This window comes from Prionailurus bengalensis, chromosome B4, assembly GCF_016509475.1.
Source record: "Prionailurus bengalensis isolate Pbe53 chromosome B4, Fcat_Pben_1.1_paternal_pri, whole genome shotgun sequence".
In the NCBI taxonomy this organism is placed as follows: Eukaryota; Metazoa; Chordata; class Mammalia; order Carnivora; family Felidae; genus Prionailurus; species Prionailurus bengalensis.
Genome location: NC_057358.1, coordinates 65286480 through 65310945, shown reverse-complemented (window position 1 = coordinate 65310945; position 24466 = coordinate 65286480). Strand labels below are relative to the sequence as shown.

General features: G+C 37.8%; 1 protein-coding gene across 1 annotated transcript in view; it reads left to right on the top strand.

Moving 5' to 3' along the window:
- The window catches only part of SYT10 (synaptotagmin 10), a 65248-nt gene extending 41179 nt beyond the window's left edge, over positions 1-24069 (top strand). Inside the window, exons 4-7 of the mRNA XM_043563147.1 lie at positions 14457-14577; positions 17917-18088; positions 20606-20735; positions 23734-24069. Coding sequence (XP_043419082.1) covers positions 14457-14577; positions 17917-18088; positions 20606-20735; positions 23734-23805 — 495 coding nt within the window. The 3' untranslated portion in view covers positions 23806-24069. The remainder of the gene's footprint in view (positions 1-14456; positions 14578-17916; positions 18089-20605; positions 20736-23733) is intronic.
- The last annotated feature ends 397 nt before the right edge of the window (positions 24070-24466 follow it).

Below are 24466 nucleotides of genomic sequence, written 5' to 3'. Positions count from 1 at the left end.
AGGAATAGAGATCTTGGTGCAAAAAATGGTTATGTCTTAATATTATGGTAGAAGATAGTTTTAGGTGGTACGCTTTTCTATTTAGGGTAGAAAGTTTTGTGTAAAGAGTTAAATTAAATCTTTTTAGTTACTATATGGCGTGATTCAGTGAGTATATGATTTTTAAATGAAGTATACACTTACAATGTTACATCACACGCCTCTCATCTGCACCCTGACTTGACTCTTCCTTTTGCACTGGGCACTTCTCCTCTTTGTTCCTTCACCAACCTGTACATGCACTTATTAAAAAGTGCATCTTGTAAAACTTCAGGAGCTAAAGATGCTAGATGTAGTCCATGTGTCCCTTTAGGTTCACTCTCTACTATTCTCCACCCTGTCTGGTACCTCAGGGGGCTGGCCTATTAGGTCTACCAACACTGTTGACACTGTTCTCGGAGTTCTGGCAAGAGACATTAGGGCAGGAGGAGAATGTCATTTGGATGTGTATTCTCTCATCTTTCTCTTGAGAGATTGCCTCAGGCTGGCCATGTCCTTCACCTGAGGGCACAATTTCTCTCAAAGCAGCCTTTGCTTTTCACCATTTTTTCCTTCCGAGTCCAGGTAATGGTTCTCCCACCCTTGTCCTTTCAGACTTAGAAGTAGGGCATCACGGCCTCCCCTCTTCCCAGCAGCCAGGTGCAGTACCATCTCTGGTGGTTTTCTACCCCGGCTCACATCTCTGTAGATAGTCTATTCAGTAAGCCCTCTGGAAATAGTCTAATTTGTGTGTGCCACCTGTTTCCTCCTGGATCCCTGACTGATAACCTAAAGAAAGAAAAAAAAGATTCCTAATTACAAACAGGTTAATTTCTTGTAACCTTGAACTTTGCCTTGTGTCTGAGCTATTCTGTGTGTTCATTGCCTTTAGTCCTTCACAAGCTTGATAGTAAGACAAGGCCTTCAACTGCAGAAAGTGAGAAAGAACCACGGCCGTGCTAACATCCTCTCATCTTTATACACAGAGAATTGCAAAGGAACTCCTTAAAATGGAATTTCATATTTCATCACAATTGAGAAAGTCAGAATTTCTGCTTCTTAAAAATCAAGATTTCAGACAAATAACACATTATTTATTAAGAATAGTCTGAAAAAAACTCTATGTTAATAAGTTTCAAAACATATTTATGTGCCTAATTTCCTACTTAAAAATTTTTAAATAGAAACACTTATCAAATATTATGCATGTCCCTGGTTTTTTTAAGTAAAATCTACTGAATAATTTAACCTTTTCTTAATAGTGGTGATCTTTATGACCATCAGTTGTTATAATAAATTTAAAAAGCAAATTTTTATTTCTGTCCATTATTCTTCCATTATAAGTACACATGCTTCCTGCATTCCTTACCTTTCCAATTTGTTGCTTTTGGGTTTCTAAAAGAATATTTACACTGAGAGAATTGTGTACAAATAAAATCAATGTCTTAAATAATGACCTGAGATCTTTTTCTCAGAGTAAAATGCTTGAACTTACAATAGGTCAGAAGACTTTTCATATTAACTTAAAAATTCTGGTGTGTGTTTGGAGTAGAATTTTTTTTTTTTTTCAACGTTTATTTACTTTTGGGACAGAGAGAGACAGAGCATGAACGGGGGAGGGGCAGAGAGAGAGGGAGACACAGAATCGGAAACAGGCTCCAGGCTCTCAGCCATCAGCCCAGAGCCCGACGCGGGGCTCGAACTCACGGACTGCAAGATCGTGACCTGGCTGAAGTCGGACGCTTAACCGACTGCGCCACCCAGGCGCCCCTGGAGTAGAATTTTGAGAACACTCATGTCTAGATCATGTGATCATATTTTAGAATTGCTAGAAAGTTCAATTTAGTCCTTTAATTTTATCATCTAGAAAATGAAGGCCAAGGAATGTTAAAAAAAATCACTTATGTCATCCAGCTGGTTAATAGGAGATCCAGAACTATATTTTAAATCTTTAATCAACTCTTAGTCCAGTGTTCCTTGTCTTGAATTATGTTGGAGTGTTACTGTTCTTGGAATATACTAAAAAGAAATAAAGAGAATTTCTTTTTAATATGGGAGTTCAACTTTTGGCTTACAGAGTTGAAATCTCAAAATATTTATGTAGTTGAATTAAAGAAATTTTTAATATGATACTTATGACAAAAATATGCTTAAGGCTTTTAAAATTTATAATCTTGTCAAATCTGTCTTGTTAACAACTTTTATTAAAATGCATGGAGAGCTAAACAATGACTCTCTTGGCCTTATTCAAAAGGAACAGTTGCAATCAATGTTATTTCAGGAAATTTCTAGGCCATTTTTCTCCTCTTAGATGGAACTAGTGAAAAAAATCCATATTTGGGGTATAATTGAATTTTACCACTTGTGTCTTACTGTATTTTAATGTTTGGAAGTTGCAAAAGATAAGGAGAAACTTTTCAGGGAGCTTCTGGGTGGCTTGGTCAGTTGAGCTTCCAACTTTCGATTTCAGCTCAGGTCACAATCTCATAGTTCCTGAGTTTAAGCCCCACGTTAGGCTCTGTGCTGACAGTTCAGAGCCTGGAGCCTGCTCAGGATTCTCTTTCTCCCTCTCTCTGCCCCTCCCCTCAAAAAAAATTTTTAAAAAATGAATAAAAAAGGAGAAGGTTTTCAGCCCATGACATTCTAGCAGTATACCTGCATCTGTTGTAAGTTTTAGGAATTCATTATAGTTTTAAAGGTACCATTGAGTTAAATGTGTTCCTTTTTGCACTTTACTAATTTAATTATTATTAACATGCTCTTATATAGTGAAGAGAATATGCAGTTGACTTTTAAATGTGAATGTTTAAAATATTCTCCTCCTTCCCTAGAGTAGACTGCATTAAACAGTTTCCTATAAATCAGGTAACTGATTTCCTAATTTCTAAAAAATTTTTTCAAGGACATATAGTTACTCATCTCTTGGCTTTGAAATCTAAGGCCATGAAAACAATTTAAAGTTTTTTGTCCTGGCTAGTAAAATTTGAAGCATTGTTTCTGCTGGGGAAGGTTAAGAGGGAAAGAAAAGTCTACAGGAACTTAAGTGAGTGTAGTTTCATTAGAAGCCTGGCTCTGCTGCCTTCTGGCTCCATTACTTTGGGTAAGTTTCTTAACATTTCTGACCTCGTTTCTTTGTCCATATAAAAAAAGGTGTATAATAATATCAACCCAACAGGAATATTTTGAAAATAAAATGAGATAATAAATGTGAACTTCTTGTACAATTTAAAGTTGCCAAGTGTCATTTATCCCAGCATGCTGTAATCTTGCACACAAACATCTGTTTGTTATCCACCTGATTGCTAAGAACCCAGTTTCTTCCATGTTTTAAATTTCTTACCCTAATAATTAAATTTCCTAAGTGAATCACCTTTATGTTTTTTTTTAAATGAATGAGATAGTTTTCCTTTACTCTTTTCTTCAATCTTGAACTTGAATAAAATAGGATAGTATTATAAAAGACTATACCATGGTATATATCAAATTCAGTCTTTCTATAAATTTAATTCACTAAACCAGAGATTTTACTGAGTATCAGTTTTACTCATGTCTTTAGAGTGCCTTTAAATTTTTAAATACTCTATGCACAGTCCCACACCCCATGGTAAGTAAAGGATGCTTTACAAGTACAGGCACTTATCAAATACCAATCTACAAAAGAGTCTATAACCAGAAGCAGAAAATTATGCCCAGTCAGGCTTTTGTCAGAGCAGGTCAGATGTTTAACTTATAGTCTCTCTATCTACAGAGTAGCAGGTATGTATGATATATTGCACATCCAGAGAAAAATAATGAATAAAAGAACATTTTGTTATGGAAGTCGTTACCTACCCCATCCACTCATAGAACAGGAATCTTAAATCCACCATTTCATCCAACTCTATTGAATTCTCCTTTTTGCCAGGCACTCTTCTGGATGTTTTAGAGCATAATCTGTCCCCACCATATAGGGCTACTTTGTAGAAAAGGGAGGCAGGTAATAATGGAAATATGTAATATGTCCAATGAATGAAATGCTTTGTGAAACAGAGGCAGAGTAAAGGACAGTAAGTGGCAGTGGGGCAGAGTTGCTGTACAACTCTGTACAAGGGTGGTCAGAAAGGGCCTCTCCGATGAGAGTGTTAGAAGATGAGGGTCGGATCTTCTAGAGCCCTCAAGCCATGGAAAGAGCTTTTAGTTTTACTCGGATTGACTTCTGAAACCATTGATGGCTTTTGATCAGAAGTGAGCTATGGTGTCACTTAGCCTCAGTAAGATTTCTGTCTACTATATGAAGAACAGACATGGGGGAGCTAAGGTTGTTTTGTTTATAGCGAATTATGCTGAGAGACTAAGATTGTCTTTGCCAGTAATTTGATTAACATAGGTTCGCTGTGGGAATTATAATTTACAATAATAGTTCACAAACCAATAGCATACCAGATAACATCTTTTAATATGCCAATAAAGAGATACCAAGTCAATGATAGAATAATTACAATATTGCTCCAGGCAAAGAGGAGATGAATGAAATAAAATCCACATTTAGCTGAGGTATTCCTTTCTACGAATTTGTTCTTGGTAATCAACCCTTCCAACTAAAATCTGGGTATCAGTTGCTGGCCTAGTAGGAGCTAGGACCATGTAGCTAGCAGAAGGCAGCACCAATATTACAGACAAGATGGGCTTCTACGAAGGTTATTACTCAGGGGACACAGCTTACACCACTGCCTATGACAAGTAGCCTTGCCAAGTCAGAAACACCTGTCCCTTCCTGACACTGCTGTACAGTTTAATGGCACTGCCAACCAAGAGTAGCCTGGCCATGGCAGGAGGAGGTGTCTCAAAATCTACAGACAGCTATTTAGATTAGCCAAGAGTAGCCCAAACCAAACACTCTCGAGTTACTGGTCAAACCTTGGTTTTTAAAGTTTAAAAGTCCATCACGTGAAGGACACCCCTGCCATTACTCCACTATCAGTGATATAATGGTTCTCTACTCCATGTGCAAGAGTTTGGCAATAAAGTCTTAATATCTAACTGTAGAACAATTTCGTTGAAACAAGTTATTCAAAACAAATTCAAACTATAAACAGTGCTGTCCAAAACAAGCTTTCAGGGGTGCCTAGGTGGTTTGGTTGAATGTCCAACTCTTGATCTCAACTCAGGTCTTGACCTCAGGCTGGTGATTTCAAACCCCACATTGGGCTCAACACTGGGCATGTAGCCTACTTAAAAAAACAAAACAAAACAAAACAAAACAAAACAAAAACAAGCTTTCAAAACATTGGTTTGAAATCACAACAAGTCAATACAAAATGGGGGGTGAAACCATGTAAAGTAAGGTAGTTTCTTAAATAGTGAAGCCAAGTTCCTCCAGTCCAAGTGTCTATGTACAATGATACTGAGAGGGATGTCTTTAATTAGGAATTTTAGGAAGGTATTTAAAAGCTTCAAACACTCTAAGGAGAGCTGCATAGTTTATTACACAAGTTTCTATGCCACTATCTATAAACAGTCATCAAGGTTTGAGAATAAGTCACCAGTTCCTCTCAGCAAAAAGTTTAAGGTATCTCTTAACCAGTATTATAAAGGGAAGAGTTCTTATTAGATTTGTATTCTCTTCTTATGCCCCAGGTTGCTCTTGTCCCAGTGTCTACAACGGACTATCCCCTCTTTGTTTCAGGCAGCTTGTTATACCAGTAGATATGAAATTTGATTTGTTAAATCCAGGAAAGGCTGTTTTAAGGTCTCAGCTCTTTTCTACAACCTGAGCACTTTGTGGCTTCTAGTAGCTCTTCCAAGGTTGTGTTGGATAGGATAAAAGCTAAACCATTTTGGCAGGCAGAGTTACTTCCCACCCAGATTGGGAGCTGACAGTGGTTCCCCACTGAGTAGAAACATGGCACTATTAAATTGCATCCCTGGCAATAGTAGCTCTGCGTGGTGACTATTGATCACTAATGCTCATTGGGGTTTGTAATCATTCCATCTCTAACACTGCCATGTTCTCTGCCCCTTTCTGCCCTGACTTCAGCAAAGTTTCACCTGGACTTTGTGCTATGGCCAAGCACAATGCTTAATATGATAATGTATTACTGAAAATATATTATTGAAAAGTGTATTCCTTCCTTCCTGCAGAAATATGAGCAGGTCCTGCTAAAGGGCACCTGGCAAGCATTTTCTCTGTCTTCCAGTGGAGATGGTGGAAAATAATCAATAATGAAAATGTATGTAAAAATCCAGGAGTTCAACCAGGTGCTGTGGCAGAACCTTCCTATGCCTGTTCCTTCCTCCACCCTCATTCAACATGGTGAAATTTGGTTTAATCACATCACTGGGAAAAGGAGGCAGGGCAGGAAGGAAGTGTGTGAAAATTGTGGTTCTTTGAAAGAAAAGGAGAGAAGTGGAATAGAAACTGGAGAAGATTTACAATGTTAATTACATTTCCTAATTGTATTCTATCAAACAGCTTCCTCCTCCTCCTTTGCCTCCCAGAGTCACAAGACTGCTTGTGCTGGCAGGTTGGAGGAGATGGCCAGATGTGCAAGGAAAAAACACAATTTATACACCTTAAAGATACATTTGATTCTCAAATTCCAATGCATGATAGAATTATAGCAAACATAATCCCAGATCATTCCAGAGTAGAAGGATCTTTGAAGAAATAAAGTTATTTTTTGAAAATGTTTTTATTTATTTTAAAGAGAGAGAGTGCAAGCAGGGGAGGGGCAGAGAGGGATGGGGGATAGAGAGGATCTGAAGCAGGCTCGGCTGACAGCAGAGAGCCCAATGCAGGGCTCAGACTCAAACCATGAGATCATACCCTGAGCCAAAGTCAGATGCTTAACCGACTAAACCACTCAAGCGCCCCAAGAAATAAAGTTCAATAAAACCAATAGATAAGTATCCTCTAGCTTTAGCTCCCCAAGCCCTTAGATGGCTCAAAACTATTAGGACTATTTATTGTACCTCCAGGGCCACCGTATGAACATACCCTACAGTTCCTGGGGGCCCCACGCACAGAGTCCACAACACCCATAAACTGTGTCTTTGCTCACTTGTTCTCTGGTTATGGAGTAGCCTTCACTCCTTCAAACGGTAGGTATCCCTACTATCACTGAAGTCATGACCCAGCCTGATGCTCTTATGATTTATTCATTCAATAAGTTTTTTACTGAGCGTCAACCTTATTCCAGTCACTGACCCCAGAAACATTGTTATAAACAAGAAAAGAAATGGTATTTTTTCCAACATCTACTATGTGTCAGACTACAAACTGGACCCATAATATATCCCTTTGAAATTTGAATGCAGCCCTTCCAGGTAATTGTTATTAGCCATGACAATGGATTTCATCCTGACTGCAGAAAAAAATCAGGGTTGATCTAAGTATTCCTGAGGAGAGGTCATTTAGAATAAGGCCAGTGTGTTGCCATTTAAATTATCCTGTGGCCTTGCCAGAGCCAGTGGTCTCTGTTCACCTTTGGTCATGGCTGGACACTTCACTTCTCACCTCATGGCCTCTTTTTGTGCTGCTGCCTCTGTTTTTAATTCTCTTTACCTTTGGTCATTCTTCAAAATTCAGATCAAAAGTCACCTACCTCTGAAGTTCTCCTAAGTCTCATGAGAAGAGTCAGATACATTCATTATCTAGTATGGTCTTTCCTCATAAATCCCCAACCAGATCAGCCCTGATCTTGTTCTTGAGCTTGAAATGGAGCTGGTAGCACTAGTTGATCCTTTGTGGTATTTCTAATGAGGTCCTGTTGGGTCTGTAGCACACAAGGGCTAAAAGGGCCTATTCATACATTCCTCAACATGCCGGAATTATGTATTCTATTTAGCCCTCATTTTACCAGTGTTTAAAATTACAAAATTTTAGAGCTGGGAAATAAACTAGTTCATCTCTTGGAACACCCTCATGCTATACCGAAGAAACTGAGGTTAAGTGAGCTTAAGTGGATTGCCCAAGGTTGGATTCCATGATTTTCTCAGGTGCATGGATTGTGTGGGTCAGAAAGAAATAAAGATTTTATAGTAGTTTGAATGCAGCAGACCCACTCTGGGTCTGCACTGCACCATAGCTTCATTTTGTGAGCAGGTGGATGAAACACTGGTAATTTAATGAAGAAGCTCATTTTGATCTAGTAACACATCGTTTAACAGTGTGAGGAAAACCATCCGTTTTCTTACCAACCAGGAAATGTGAAAGGCAGGCTGCATTTAGGGTGTTAAGTGGATGTGAGGACTGCTGTCACCATGGCAACCAACTGTTTGTTTAAAATTTTCTTTTCAATAAGTCCTAATGATTCTTACTTCCTAATAGATCTCTGAATCCAGACCTTTCTTCAGCCAACACCTTCACACACCTGTTTACTTCAATGGCCCCTCTCTTTTTTTCATCCTAACCTAGCCTACTCACAACAAAGAAATGTTTTTCAAATATTATTTACATTACTGTCCTTATTTTTTGAGTGTCTGTTTATGCCAGGCACTTTACATGCATGATACCTACCTTGTGAGGCAGATGTTATTATCCCCACCGAAGTTCAAGGAGGTCATGTATTTTTGACATGTAGGAATTACTACATGGAAGATGTAGGATTTTAAGTCTGGTTTTTTTCTGATCTGGAAACTTATACGCCCTTTTCATTCCGCCAAGCTCCCATTCTTTCTTGTTACCAGTACCATAGGAGCCACAGAATAAGCTACCTATAGCCTTACATGACCTCCAACATGTTACCAAATTCCTTATTTCTCAACATAAGCTGCTCATTCTTACTTGTAAATATCAATCATAGTACTCACATACAACACTATTCCTCTTGTTCTCTGTCAAATCCCACCTCTTTAGACTCTCAAACCCCAACATGATGTTCACCTCCCTCCAGGAGTGCTTCCCTTGGTTATGACATACTGTAGTTACCAAGCCTTGAATCTGCCTCCTCTCCATGTCTGTACTCAGTTGCTATAGTTTGACCTTACTATTAGCTCAGTCCTGGAATAGGATTGCCAATGACTTTTATTTTTATCTTGGAGAGTGGTACGTGGAAAGAAACTTTATAACTGTGACTATGTTTATGAGGTTAACTATAGCCAATTATTAGAAAATGATCTTTATCTACCCAGCCCCTATGTCTATGGAACCAGGATAAAGAAATCAAACATACAGTCCCTGACTCAGCCTCAGTGTCAGACTTTTTCATAAGCCCTTCTCCCAAGTATACAGTTAAAAGATTGTCACTGTGAAATGTTCCACCAAATACATTAGTGTGTATGAGAATGGTCTTCTTACCCGTAAGAAATTTTATGGAACACTATCCTAGACTTAAAGCAGGTTTTCAAATGATTATTTGCCCAAAGATACAATAGTTTCTCAAAGATTAATATGGGAAGTTCATGCTTATGTAGAATTGGAATAAATGAGGTTACCCATAAATAAAATTTTCAGAAACTCAAAGCCTTTCTCATTTTAAGAAACTAAAACCCCAAATTACCACTTCAAACATTTTAAGGAATTTCAATAAAAATAACTCTAAAAATTAGTATATACTTCTCTACCTTCTTAAACAGAACATATGGAATATTTTTTTCTTAGCTTAATGACTCAAGAGTCATCATTTTGAATACTAATTACTGTTGAAGTTTATAATAAAACGCTGTTTTTAAGTTTGTAAGACATTATTAGTGTTAGTTCCCCTTGATACAAGATGATTCCAGATTGTTATCGTTTTTAGAATGTTTCCTTCTTTCTTGTATGAATATTGTCTCTCTAGCCATCATTTATTGCTGCCTTCACCAGATCAACCCTGTTTCCCCATCTCCACATTTCACGTGTGAGTTTTGACCTGCTATTGATTGATATGCCAAGTAAACATTGTTAGAATTTTGTCTAAAATAATAGTAAATGGGTGTTGAATAAAAAATGAAGTAGAATCCTTATTTAAGAGAATTTCATCAGATAACTGTGTTATATTTATGCCATATGTTCAGAGACCTTTCAACTTATTTCCTGATTCTTTGCTGGACACTGGAGGGTTCAGATTGTTGGGGCTGAGTGTGGCCTTATAAACTGCAGTGATCTGGGGCAGAGAAGAGGCAGGAATTAAAATACACTCAGCTCCCTGGAGTGAGGCCATCAACACGGGGACAAACTCTGTCAGGGTACTGAGCATTAGTGCATGCTAGTTCACAGGAGTATAGCCAAAGTCTGGAGTTCTGCTGTTACATTTGTTAGAGGACCTTTTTAAAGGTTATATGGCCATTTACCTTCATTAAGTTCATTTTTCATACTTATCTCTTAGATCACTTCCAGATGTAAAAAGTTCTAGAATATTGGTATTTACCTTAGAGAGTATTCTGCCCTTTTCAGTACGTGAGCAGTTTCAGTTCTTTTACATTCATACTTCCTGAAGGAAAAATCTAGTCTAATGAAGACTAACTTTTGCGCACTTGTTATGCATGAATATTATACATTAAGCATTATCACCCAGTCCATTCCAGTTTCCTTAGAACCCCTGACCTCATGGAGTTTAAATGCTTCAGGAGATTTATTACTACTACAGTAGGCAAAAAGCCTGCTAGCTTGTCATACAGAGCTGCCTGGAGATGTTCTTTAATCATGCTCTTTGCTTTCAGTTGATTTAGGCTAGTACTTTGGTCAACTCCTCAGTTTAACCTCTATGTTTACCAATACCCGTTAATAACAGATAGTCAAAATTATGTTGCAGCTGGATCCATAGAAAGGACCTTTGAGAGATGGGACCAAATATGGTAAAACTTTCTTTGTTCCAACCAGTAAGCATGTGATATATCTAGAAAAGTAGACAAATTACTTCCACAGATTGTTTAATGTGTAAAAGGAAAACCATATCAATCACCACACATGAAAGTGTTTCATTAATCCCTTTGATTTCTCTGTTTGTGTACCTTTGTCTGTTTGTGGTACATTCCCTATTGGACTCTAAGCATTTCATCTATGAGACCATGTCTCCTGTTACCTTCCAGCTTCTCCATCACCATCCCCAACTGATAATTCCTGGAAGGAGAAATACACAGTGAGAGAAAGGGGGATGGCTGCCAGGTAGAAAACTTTAGAGAAAACTCTACCAACTCAGGCGGGGGGGGGGGGGGGGGCGGTGCACCTTGGTGGCTCAATTAAGCTCCTGACTCTTGATCTCAGCTCACTCAGGTCTTGATCTCAGGGTTTTGAGTTCAAGACCCACGTTGGGCTACATGCTGGGCATGAAGCCTACTTAAGAAAGAAAAGAAAGAAAAGAAAAGAAAAGAAAAGAAAAGAAAAGAAAAGAAAAGAAAAGAAAAGAAAAGAAAAGAAAAGAAAAGAAAAGGAGAAAGGGAGAAAGAGAGAGAGAAAGAAAGAAAGAAAGAAAGAAAGAAAGAAAGAAAGAAAGAAAGAAAGAAAGAAAGAAAAAGAAATACTTGGGAAAAGAGACAGAAAGAGAAACAGGAAGAAAATAATCAGATAAAATAGGATCAGACTTAATTTCTCAGCCTTTCAGAGCCTACTGTTTTCCTTCTCAACTGACATCTCCAAGGACAGAATCATGCCACATCTACTTGGCATCTACGGCACCTACCAGTGCACCCAGCAAATAATATTCATTAACTGCTTGGTGGTGAAAAGAATGAATCCTTTGTAAGAGATTATATTCTTCCTGTTTTTCATCAGGCCTCTCCTATTGGATCTTACTCACTATTTGGGGTCTGTAGTAATCCAACAGCCCAGAGGAGACCCAGTTGGATATATCTTTGTTTTAAAACACATATTTTTTACTAATGTTCTTAAAAAATAATAGCTGCTTTCCTTCAGTAATTTTTTTCATTTATCTAGTACTTACTGAGCTTCTTATATGTGTAAGGCACTGCTCCATGTGATAGCAATACAGCCATGAACAAAACAGTGTCTTTTATCATATGCCAGACACTATGTTGAATGCTCCGGACTCTATTTACATTATCTCATTTAATGATTAACACCACTGTTGACTGGGTATTTTTTCCCAATTTAAAAATGAAGCTTCAGAGATTCAAAGTTGAATTAAATTTCCTGGATCTTACAGCTAGGAAGTAGAAAACAGGAGTGAAACACAAGGTTAACTGGCTGTAAAGTTTATGCTCTTAATTACCAAGCTCCACTACTTCTAGAGCCTGGATAAAGAAATCAGAATTATAGAAGTCAGAACCTAAGCTGGAAGAATAAGTCCAGTAAATGTGAATAGTTTGTCATGAAGAATTTTTTGGAACCAGTTTCTATGGGCCTGGGTACATAAGCAACTTATTTCCCACCAAATTAAATCCACCATATATTGTCTCACCAGGGATGATTTGATCAAAGCCTGTAAACAGCTCTTTTGGAAGCATCTTAAATGTGCATTGTTCACACTCATTTTCATTTGTCCACCATCTACGCAGCCATGGAGAGGAAATATATCTATATCAGGGTACTGGACACAGTTCAAATTCACATTTGATACAAAGCAGATCAATTTTTGTCCATATTAACTAATAATCTTTTCATTCCTTCCAAAAAATGCAGTGAGAGCCAGCTATTTACCATGTACTTCAGAAGGAAGTAGCAATAAGACAGACAAGAACTCTGCTGTCCTAACCTTAAATATGGGAATCAGAGAAAAAAAAATGAATTTAGAAGACAATTTCTGATGATAAGTGCTGTGAAAAAAATGTAAAGGGTCTGTGAATAGTTGAGCATAGGATAAGAAGATGGAAGGAGATGCTATTTGAGCCGAGTCCTGCATGGTGAGAAGGAGTCATCCACAAAAAAGACATAAGAGAAAAAAAGAAAATGCAATTGGCAAAAGCAAGAACAAACTTCATTTGTTTGAATAACAGAAAAGAAAAAAGGCTTTTGAGTCTGCATCAGAGTAAGCTGAGAAGAGAGTCAAGACATAAAATTAGAAAGATAGGTAGGATCCCTATCACCCAGGGCCTTCTATGTGTCACCTTGTAATGCATTGTCCAAACCAAAGACATATTTAGTAATTGAAAGGGATGAAAGGGGCTCCTGGGTGGCTCAGTCAGGTAAGCGGACTCTTGATCTCAGCTCAGGTCATGATCTCACAGTTTGGGAGTTCAAGCCCCGTGTCAGGCTCTGTTCTGGTGGCGCAGAGCCTGCTTGTGATTCTGTCTCTCCCTCTCTCTGCCCCTCCCCCATTTCATGTGCATATGCGTGCTCTCTCTGAAATTAAAAAAGGGAAAAAAAATAATTAAAGGGGATGTTCTTTTTTTTTTATTTTTTAATGTTTTTATTTATTTTTGAGACAGAGAGAGACAGAGCATGAGCAGAGGATGGGCAGAGAGAGGGAGACACAGAATCTGAAGCAGACTCCAGGCTCTGAGCTGTCAGCACAGAGCCCAACGCTGGGCTCGAACTCACAGACTGTGAGATCACAACCTGAGCTGAGGTCGGACGCATAACCGACTGAGCCACCCAGGCTCCCCGAAAGGGATATTCTTTTTTTTTTTTTTTTAATTTTTTTTTTCAACCTTTATTTATTTTTTGGGACAGAGAGAGACAGAGCATGAACGGGGGAGGGGCAGAGAGAGAGGGAGACACAGAATCGGAAGCAGGTTCCAGGCTCTGAGCCATCAGCCCAGAGCCCGACGCGGGGCTCAAACTCACGGACCGCGAGATCGTGACCTGACTGAAGTCGGACGCTTAACCGACTGCGCCACCCAGGCGCCCCAAGGGATATTCTTAATAATTACACCAGGAAAGTAGGTACAAACCCAGAATTTCCCAGATATACCAAGATTTATAGTTACCCCACTTATATACCAGGAGTTTGAAGTTTCCAGTATAGTTGTGAACCCTTAGATGGTTTTAATCAGGAGAGTAAAATAATTTGATTTGCATTTCATAAGTGATCACTTTGGCTCCTTCTGAGATTGATCAATTTTAGAGACTGATAAAGTAATCCTGATATTTGCCTGATACTCCTAGAGCTAAAAAGAAAGTCACTAATTTGGATAGACTTTGTAGACTTTGTAGACAAGACATGGATTGGATGTGTAAGGGCAAGGGAAAGAAGGAAGAAAAGTGACTGCTGGGCTTTTGGCTCCAGCCTCTGGTTGAATTATGACATCATGTGCTGATTTGGGCAAGACTGACAGAGGAATTGGTTTCAGAAAGTGAATGGCAACGAATGGAATCAGCAGTCTGGTTTTGACTATAATAAGATTGAGATTCCTGTTAAAAACACAAGTGGAGATGTCAAAGGAGCGACTGGACTATACTCCCTTTTTTTTACTCTGTTTAGAACAGCTTCTGGCAATGTCATATGTATCCTTAATAAAAACAATTTAGAATGACATTCAGATATTCTATTAAAGTGGTTTTTTACTCAACATCTTCAATTATATTTGGTTTTCACTATCAGGTGCTTGAAATTACTAACATTACCTTATTGCCTTTCTAGGAAAGTATAGATCTGGGTGAAATCATGTTCTCCCTTTGTTATTTGCCAACTGCTGGACGTATGACATTGACAGTCATCAAGTGCAGAAATCTGAAGGCTATGGATATCACTGGGTCATCAGGTATGTACACAATTGGCCTGATGGGTCAAGGGTACATTCTCAAATTCCAAATAAAATATTTCATATATACACAACTATATGGCTGTTGAATTATTGAGTTCATTTATCTATAGTTCATTTGGACAAAGTACTCCAAATCACCTGTTTTATTTACATTATCATTTCACAATTTTTAAAAGATGTTATCAAATAGATTGACTATGAACTTGGATTTTTATTTTTTCTCTCTCTGCTGATCTAGTTCTTTCTCAAAAATTCATAATTTACCAATCACTGCCCCACTTCTAACCAGTCAGTTGGCTTATAAAAGAAGATTCTTGGACTTGAAGCTTGCCTTACCCTACAAGTATGAAAACACATTTAGACTTAATTTATCTCCCTCACCTGATCTATAGAGAAATAACAAGTTTCCAAGACCATCATGTGCATTTATTCTTACCACCTTTCTAAATAAGAATTGGGGCAACAGTAGGGACTGAAAGAAATAATAAAGTAACGAAATGCTTCTTGAAGTTTCTTAAGGATGTTCTTGGAGGAAATTTCTCTTATGCTAATTTTGATAAAGAGGTAAAGCCACACCATTCTCTTTTATCCCTTTGTTTATTTATATATTTTTTTTTAAGTTTTTTTTATTTTTGAGAGAGAGAGACAGCACGAGCGGGGGAGGAGCAGAGAGAGACGGAGACACAGAATCTGAAACAAGCTCCAGGCTCTGAGCTGTCAGCTCAGAGCCCAACGCAGGGCTCGAACTCACAAACCGTGAGATCATGACCTGAGCCGAAGCCAGACGCTCAACCGACTGAGCCACCCAAGCGCCCCTATCCCTTTGTTTAAATCACAACAGTCTGGAGGGTTATATGTTAACTAAATATGTGAACTCTGGCACAGGTCTATGAAGGGAAAAATGGTAAGGACAGAAGAGGGAGGTCAGTAAGCATGTGTTGAATTAAACAAATAAAAAATGGTAGTGGAGATACAGGAAAGGATGACCTAAGGAAACGAATCTATAACTTTATGGTTCTACAGAACAAAAAAAATAAACTAAATTTGCAAAAAGCTTAAGGGATAGAGCTCCAGGATATACTAAGTGAATAATAATAATAATAATAATAATAATAAAAAGTGAGGTGCAAAAATAAATACAAAAATCATGCTCCTTTCTGTGTAAGAATGGGGAACATTACAATATATATTTATGTTGTTGATATTTGCAAAAGAAATACCCAAGTGATACACAAAAACTAAACGGTGGAGAGAGAGGTATGGGAACAGATGGGAGGGAGACTTCCAATTGTAAATTTTTCTCTATCATCTTCACTTTTAAACTATTTTGTGAATTATGTTTTCATCTTTTTTGATTTGCAACACATAATTGATATATAAAGGTAGAAATAAAGTAAGTAAATTTCACATTTATTTTGGTGAAAAAGTCTTGGGACAGTAAATGTTGAAGAACTCTGCAAATTATTGTTTATTCTACTCTTTCCACCATGTATCAAAAGAGATCAAATTTTGAGACAAGCAGACAGCATCAAAGTTATAATTAGCTACAAGAGTACTTTTTGTTTATATGAAGCTTTTCATCAGAGGAGTGCATGCTCGGAGAACACCACCTCATTAATTCTCACAGGAGGCTTGTGAATCAACTAAGGAGCCAGTAAATTATCCTTGTCACTAGTAGAGAAATGTGGTCAGAGACATGATGGGGGTGGTGGAGGATAAATCATTGTTCCCATTGTTAATGAGAGGCCTAGGCCTGGGGGCTCATAGACCAAAGAGTATCAGAGAAGTGAGTTTCTTCCTTAGAACATACTTCCTATTAAAAAACTGAAAAATAAATGGGAAGCAGTCACTGAACATTACCATTTTACTTTGTTTTCCTTTGCATACTCTATTTCTAGTCAGAAAATGTATTTTGCCCCTTGATGGAAATGCTTATGAAATATACAGATACATTTTTCTAGCGCTTAAAAGGTGTTCATTTGCTCAAATAAATTTATACTGCCATGATTTTGGCTTATTCTAAGGAAATGAGATGTATTACTCCATAGGTGGAAAGGAGAAAAAACAAGAATGAATCTAGAGCAGTCACGGATTTTCACCAGATAGCGTTCTCACCCCAATGCCAACACCCCCTCCCAAAACCATACCTGCTTCTCATAAAAAGGTACAAAAGTAAGGCTTTTACAGAAACTTTCATATGATTCTGCATAATTTTCTATAATACTGGACCAGTTTTTCTACTTAAGGTGGCAGAAGTAAGTCTGGAGATGAGTCAGTGGGCGCAGAACTTGTTAACATTTATTTGACCCGTTTGGCCTATAAAAATGTACTCCAACTAAATTTTTCTCTTCCAAGCCGGCATCATATAGGCAATGTCATATCAATAGGTTTCCTTAAGAACATCTTTAAACCAAATATCGCCTTTTTTTAAATTGTATACTATTGTATAATACCAAATACAATGTAAATAAATATAAATACAATGTATTTAATATATTTGTAGTGACCTCTTCTTCGATCGGTGCTCCTTAATCAAGCACCAACATGCTGACTGTAAAATTAAACTTCCAATTTTAGTACCTTCCCAACAATTGAGGAAATTCTAACTAATGTAGTTTTTGCTTTCTAATTTCTACGTATTGTATCATATATATACATATATATATGTGCACATATATGATACAATATTGCTCTTCACAAATTTTACTCTTATCCTAAATCATTTGAAGGAAATTAACTTTAATGCAATTATTCTTACTTGTTAGGATTATATTCCATAGAAATCACTTTTAACAAAATATGTCCTCAAATAGCTGTGACTAAAAGACACATTATAGTTCTGGACTGGCTCTTGATAAACTAGTAGGTTTTCTCTGTTGTATAAAAAACGAAATTAATTCTTTTCTGATTCTTTCAGGATAAATTCTTACATTTAAAGTAAGAAGTCATGGGGCGCCTGGGTGGCTCAGTCGTTGAGCGTCCGACTTCAGCTCAGGTCATGATCTCACGGTCTGTGAGTTCGAGCCCCGCATCAGGCTCTATGCTGACAGCTCAGAGCCTGGAGCCTGCTCTGGATTCTGTGTCTCCCTCTCTCTCTGCCCCCCCCCCCCTGCTTATGCTCTGTCTCTCTCTGTCTCAGAAATAAATAAAACATTATAAAAAATTTTTTTAAGTAAGAAGTCTTAGTCTATTGCCCAAAATAAGTCATTCGAATTTAAAACATAATACTACAAGGCTTAATATACTACTTTCCTTATTTAGTTACAGTTACCTACAGTTTGATTTATGTCTTGTACTATTACTTTCATTTTAATGAAATTACCTCACTACTCCTAGATCCTTATGTCAAAGTGTCTCTGATGTGTGAAGGTCGGAGATTAAAAAAGAGGAAAACAACGACGAAGAAAAACACTCTAAACCCTGTGTACAATGAGGCTATTATTTTCGATATCCCTCCAGAGAATGTGGACCAGGTCAGCCTCTCCATTGCAGTCATGGATTATGATAGGTATGTGTATTTCTCTCACTGAAGAACAGCCCTGTGTGGTCATATGTAGAGCAAATACAGTTTTTCTGGTTATTTACTGCTACAACAACGGTTTTAATTTAAACTGGAAGAGGGAAAATTTATTCATTCAAAATTTATTTTTCCCATGTTATAATATTTCTTTTTTCTTTTCCAAAAGAAGTCATTCTTAAGTTGAAAGACAGGACACCTGGGGCTGGTGTAAGGGTGGTGCGGAAGTAGTATGGAACCCATTACACAAAGCACTATTGTGATGTCCTTTTACAGTAACAACAGAAATTACAACCAGTCAAGTTTGTTTTCCCAACGGGGCTGGAATATGAATATAGTAAGTCTTAACCAGGCTCTATCATTAACTGGCTGTGTGAAAGGGCAAATTATGTAATCTCTTTGGGATTCACTTTTCCCATTTGAAAGACATTAGCATATTATAGGACCATTAACAGTGAGTATTAAGAGTGGAAGGTGAATAACGGCCATAGGAAGACAGCCTTGATACCTTCACGTCAATCTTAAAACGTGCTTTGTGGATAATTCTTCCAGCTCACACACTTTGAGTCACTTCTTTCACAAAATCAATGGCAAACTCCCAAGTGCACATCTGAAGTTTCTTCCTGCTTTAGCTCCTACTTTATTCTCCCATTCTTGCCTGGTCTGAAATGTTACCTAGCTCTATGTACCCCATCCCACCCATGCTTCACAGCTTCACACACACACACACACGCACACACACACACACACACACACACACACACACCCCTTTTAGAAAAGAATACTGTATGTTTAACCTACAAAATTATCAGCACACAGACAGTGTCTTACTACATTTATTTTGTTCTAATATATTCAAAAAGAGTGCTCCACTTTATGGTATGATGAAAATAGTAGTAACCAGAACCCTGTAACCTAGAGAAATTGATATGCTATCCTCTGGCTCAGAGGAAATGAAGCACTAAAAAAATAAAATGTTTTATACCATCTATCTGCAATTAGTTTATATCACAGCTTATGGGAAAAAATTTTACTATTTATAGAGAGAGAAATCTTGAATTGGTTAAAATTTCAAACTCTAAAAATGTTGCAATGTTTTCATCAGAAGCCCTTGTTCTGTTTTACCAAAAAATTACTCCTATTGATTTAGCACAGCAGTGACTGCAGGTAGATACAAGTGAGTGTTTGTCATGTAGACAGTTTTAGGGAAATGGATGCTAACAGTATATAAAACAGAAAGATTTGAAAAATTATTCCTAAAAATACACTTGTTTGCGAAATTTTATATGGAAGAACCACAATTCTAAGCATTCATATCTACATCAATGACAGGAAGAAAGTAATGAAAAGATCTTAAAATTATCTCAGAAGTCTCCTTAGAGATGTCTGTCAAAATAACCCAATAGAAATGCCCTTAAATTACATTCCATTCTAGGAGCACCTGGGTGGCTCAGTCGGTTAAGTATCTGACTCTTGATTTTGGCTCAGGTCATGATCTCACAGTTAGTGGGTTTGAGCCCTGCATCGGGGTCTGTGCTGACAGTGCAGAACCTGCTTGGGATCCTCTCTGTCCCATCCTCTCTGCCCACCCCCTCAAATAAGTGAGTGCGTAAATAAATAAATAAATAATAAATAAATAACATTTCATTCTTAAGCAACTTAGCACATGCACACTTGAGTCAACTGTCTTGATTCATACCCTGCCTCTGCCTCTTACTAAGTGAGCGGGGGTGGGTCCCTTAACTTCTCTGGGTGTTTACTTTCTTTATCTGTAAAATGAGATGATGATAATGATACTCATGGTCATGGTGTGAGAATTAAGTGAGTTAGTACATTTAAATTACTTACAACAGTGTCTGGCACATAATAAGCTCTCGGACTTATTAACTATCATTGTTATTTTGATTTGTTGCTGTGAAAACAGGACAGGAATAGAAGATAGGAATGTTGTGCAGTGTGCTCTGGTGCCATGCAATCATAAATCGAATGCTGTAGGAGCCCTGCCCTGTTTAATTGTAGTATAAGCAGTAACATATGCTGACATATCACTTAGAGTCAATTAAATATGGTCATTTATACAAGAAAGTGGGTACTGACCTTTTGATAAGAAATCTAAGCATCATTGTAAAACGTTAAGCCTTGTGAAGAAAAAATGAAAGCTGATTTATGTCACTTAAAGTTGATAGTATTGCTTCCAAATTCAACAGTACAGGTAAGGAGCAGTGTTTCTCATTCTAGTTTATTGTGACATGTGCTCAAGGTACAGAGAACTAAAATGGTTTATGTGTGCTCCTTTCACAAATTCGTATTTGAATGCTGATCTTGTGTAGTAAATTTTGTTTACTTAAGATTTTTAATTTGACCGAAAGTAGTTTGATCTGCAGAATCATTTAGAGCCCATCACAACATCCAGTGTTTAAATCATATGCTTGAAATTCTGCTAAGATGTATGAAACTCCATTTATCTTTGAATGTTGGAATGAAAGTGTGATATCCTCCGAATCGTAGGGTAGGACACAATGAGGTCATAGGAGTGTGTAGAACAGGACTGGACGCTGAGGGTCTTGGGCGAGACCACTGGAATGAAATGCTGGCCTATCACCGAAAACCAATAACACACTGGCACCCCTTGCTGGAGGTATGCTGTGATTCCCTGACATCTACTCTCTCTCTCTCTCTCTCTCTCTCTCTCTCTCAATCTCTTTTGCTTAAATATTATTTATCTGCCAACATTTGTCTGAAATTTTATATATTCATCTATTTTTTTAAACAGAGATTGCTCTTACTTCTGTCCTACATATTCTATCATCCAGTATTCAGAGTTCTGTGTGCCTTGTTGTATTTTAGAAACCAATAAACTTTCTGTGTTTGATATTCCTTTGGACAGTAAGCTCATGAAATTGCAAGACTGTCATTATCTTTACGTAGCCTGGAAACTTCTATCAATGAGTGATAGAGCAATGAAGTAAATTTATTACTAACTGGAAACCGAATTTTGCTGCTTCTCTTTTGTGAAAACAGCCACCTCACCTAAACATCCCAAGAATCCTTAAATAGAAGTACTATCTTCTAATATGACTCATCTGTGTAAAGGGACAGGCATATCTCCCAATACTCTGGTCAGGAAGTGAAAGTGCTCACAAATATTTAGAATGTTGAGACATCAGCATGCCTGAGTTTGAAGCCTGGCTCTGCTTTGTGACTGTGTATTAGAGAACTTTGGACATGTTACTGTAACCTCTCTACATTTCTGCTGTTACTCTGTAATAGTAGTAAACTCAAAGAGTAAAACTAAATAAAATGCCAAATAGTAAGTGCTTAGCAGTCTGGCATAATGTTAGCTCTGATTACAACTAACATTAATAGTTATATTAACCAGAAGTATCAATACCAGTTTCTATCAGGATTTTTAGGCTTTAAGTTACTTGTCAGTACTTGGTACACTGAATGTTGCTAGATGAAATGACTTTCTTTCTCAAAGATGATTGCTGGAGCCTCTTGAAGAGTCACAAAGTAAGTCTTTTATGTGACCTGAGAGATAATGCAGGTTGACAAAACGTTGTGTGGTAGATGATAGAATTTATGCAATTCGATAAAAATAGTTATGATAGCCACATAGTAAATGAAAAATACTCTGCCCTATGTTCACCAGTAAGATTCTGCTTCTTATCTGGCACTAAGCCCTGGGTTGAATGAGAAAGGCAGCACAGTGCAATTAACTAAATGTCAGAGGGTCCAGGTTCCTTTCATCTTAGTCACAAAACTGTGACCTTGGCTGTTACTCAGGACATTATAGGGAAAATCTGATGAACCCTATATGAACAGTGCATGTTCAGGCAACAGAGGTGAACTGTTATCATAGATATGTGCTTATATATATATCAATGCTCTTAATCTTTACCTCATTTCATTTCATATAAATCACAAAAGATACACATATACAAACACAAATGCACATTCATGCAGCACTTTCCCTCAAAGTACAGACAAGTGCATTCTCTAATTCAGCAAGTCTTGGGAAAGTTGTGTTTCATGTCAACAGTGTGTACTGTCTAAAGTATACTATACTTTTTATTATTCGATCACTATCCATTTTCCTGCTTCTCATCTTGTTTTTACTTAAAATTTGAAAAGCGAATATTAATTCTAAGAATCTAGACATGAAAGTAGAGTTTGCTGGGCAGAGAACCACACTGGAAAGTGATGTGGGTTCTAATCCTTGCTTCTCTGGCTGTCTAATCCTGAGCAAATCACTTATTCTATCTACAGCCGCATTCCTGCACATTTAATGAAAATAGAAATGCATGCCCCTCCAGACTTCACAAGAATTATGCAAGGAGAAAAGAGATAATATGAGCAAAAACTTTTCACTAATAACAGGATAGGGTTTGTGTGACCCAAGGCATATTATAATTACTTGTAAGTGTTTAATAAGCAGCTCTATATTTATCTGGTGAAGGGGAGCTATGGAATAGGCATCTGTTTGTGTCTCAGGACATGTGAACACTTTTCAGTCATTGTAGGACATACAGGAAGAACAAGCTACAATCTGGGCATCAGAAGAAGATCCCTGATATTTTTATAGCAGCTGAGTATCAGAGGACAAATGGGACTAAAGACTATGTAAATATACTTTCTCCAGCAAGTAGCTCCTTTTTTCCAACTCCTGCACCTACATTCATTGGTCAAACAGAACATATGGACTAGAGACCTAAGAACTGGCTGGATTTTGCATTTTGGGAAAGTGGTGAGTGTATAACTATGTCTTTTGTTGCCAGAGGAGGGATTAAAATAATAAAGGAACAATTACTCAAAAACAGGGTAAGTTGGTGGGACAGAGACTAAAGCATCATTTAGAAAATCTGGCTACTTCTACCTAAATAATCAAAAGTTTATCCTGTTGTAATTGAACTTTTTAAATACATGTAATATTTAAGAACCATGAGAAATTATTCTTCAACCCCCATGGCTCCCATTTGCCAAAGTCAGTCCCTGTTGTTTCGTTAATGACCCTGATAAAAATCGCCTCCTGCCTTAGAACAAGTGCAATGCGGTCTCTTGTGCCTTGAGCCTTCTTGCGCTTACCTAGCAAGTGTCCTCCACTATCACAAACCATTAATTATTTTGCAGTGAGAACATTCATAGAATGTGAAATGAATCTCTAGTCATGAATAATTGTGTGTACAGTGTTGGTCTGCATGCCATTTTGTACCATGCTGTGTCTACATCTCCGTGAGATGTCTGTGCCCCATCGTGCTGCCTGAGAAGGTGAGTTCTGGAGGGTGGGGGTGTTTATGTATATCTTCTCCTCAGAGACTGCATATCATGGGTGAATATTCACTATTAAAAGGTAACAACAGGGGCACCCTGGTGGCTCAGTTGGTTGAGCATCTGATTCTTGGTTTCAGCTCAGGTCATGATCTCACAGTTCGTGGGTTTGAGCCTTGCATCAGGTTCTGTGCTGACAGTGCAGAGCCTGTTTGGGATTCTGTGTCTCCCTCTCTCTCTGGCCCCTCCCTGCTCATGCTCTCTCTCACTCAAAAAATAAATATACATTTTTTTAAGAGACAGCAACAACTACCCACTTTGTTATTTTTTTGCATTAGATCATGCATTATGAAATTATTGTCTTTCAGTTACCTGGCCGGGCAACCAGTTTTGATAGTCAAGGATCCTGTCCATCTCCCAAACCACCTTCCACACCATAATGCCTCCAGAATAAAGACCATTTTAATAAGGACCCAGGACCATGTGCTCATCAGATCAGAAAAAGAGTGGAAGGTTTGATTTCCTCATTTAAAATATATCCTGATAATGAACAAACTTGATGTACAATTTTTCATTTGCTTTTTTTTTTTTTTGTCCCTTCTTTAACTTTGGACATCTTGATATATTTTACTTGAATACAAATAGTCCTTACTTTCATAAGGCATTTTATTCTTCATTTCATATACCTATTAGCACAAAGGTGTTTTAATAAGTTACAATTCTTTGCATAAGAAATACATTCTTTTAAAAGAATCCATACTTGGGGCGCCTGGGTGGCGCAGTCGGTTAAGCGTCCGACTTCAGCCAGGTCACGATCTCGCGGCCGGTGAGTTCGAGCCCCGCGTCAGGCTCTGGGCTGATGGCTCAGAGCCTGGAGCCTGTTTCCGATTCTGTGTCTCCCTCTCTCTCTGCCCCTCCCCCGTTCATGCTCTGTCTCTCTCTGTCCCAAAAATAAATAAACGTTGAAAAAAAAAAATTAAAAAAAAAAATTAAATATAGTTTATGCTGCTATTGTATAAAGTAGCACATGTCACTTATGTATGGTTTTGATTTTGTTACAATGTTCATCTCTAGTCTATATGGATGTCTATATGGATAGTC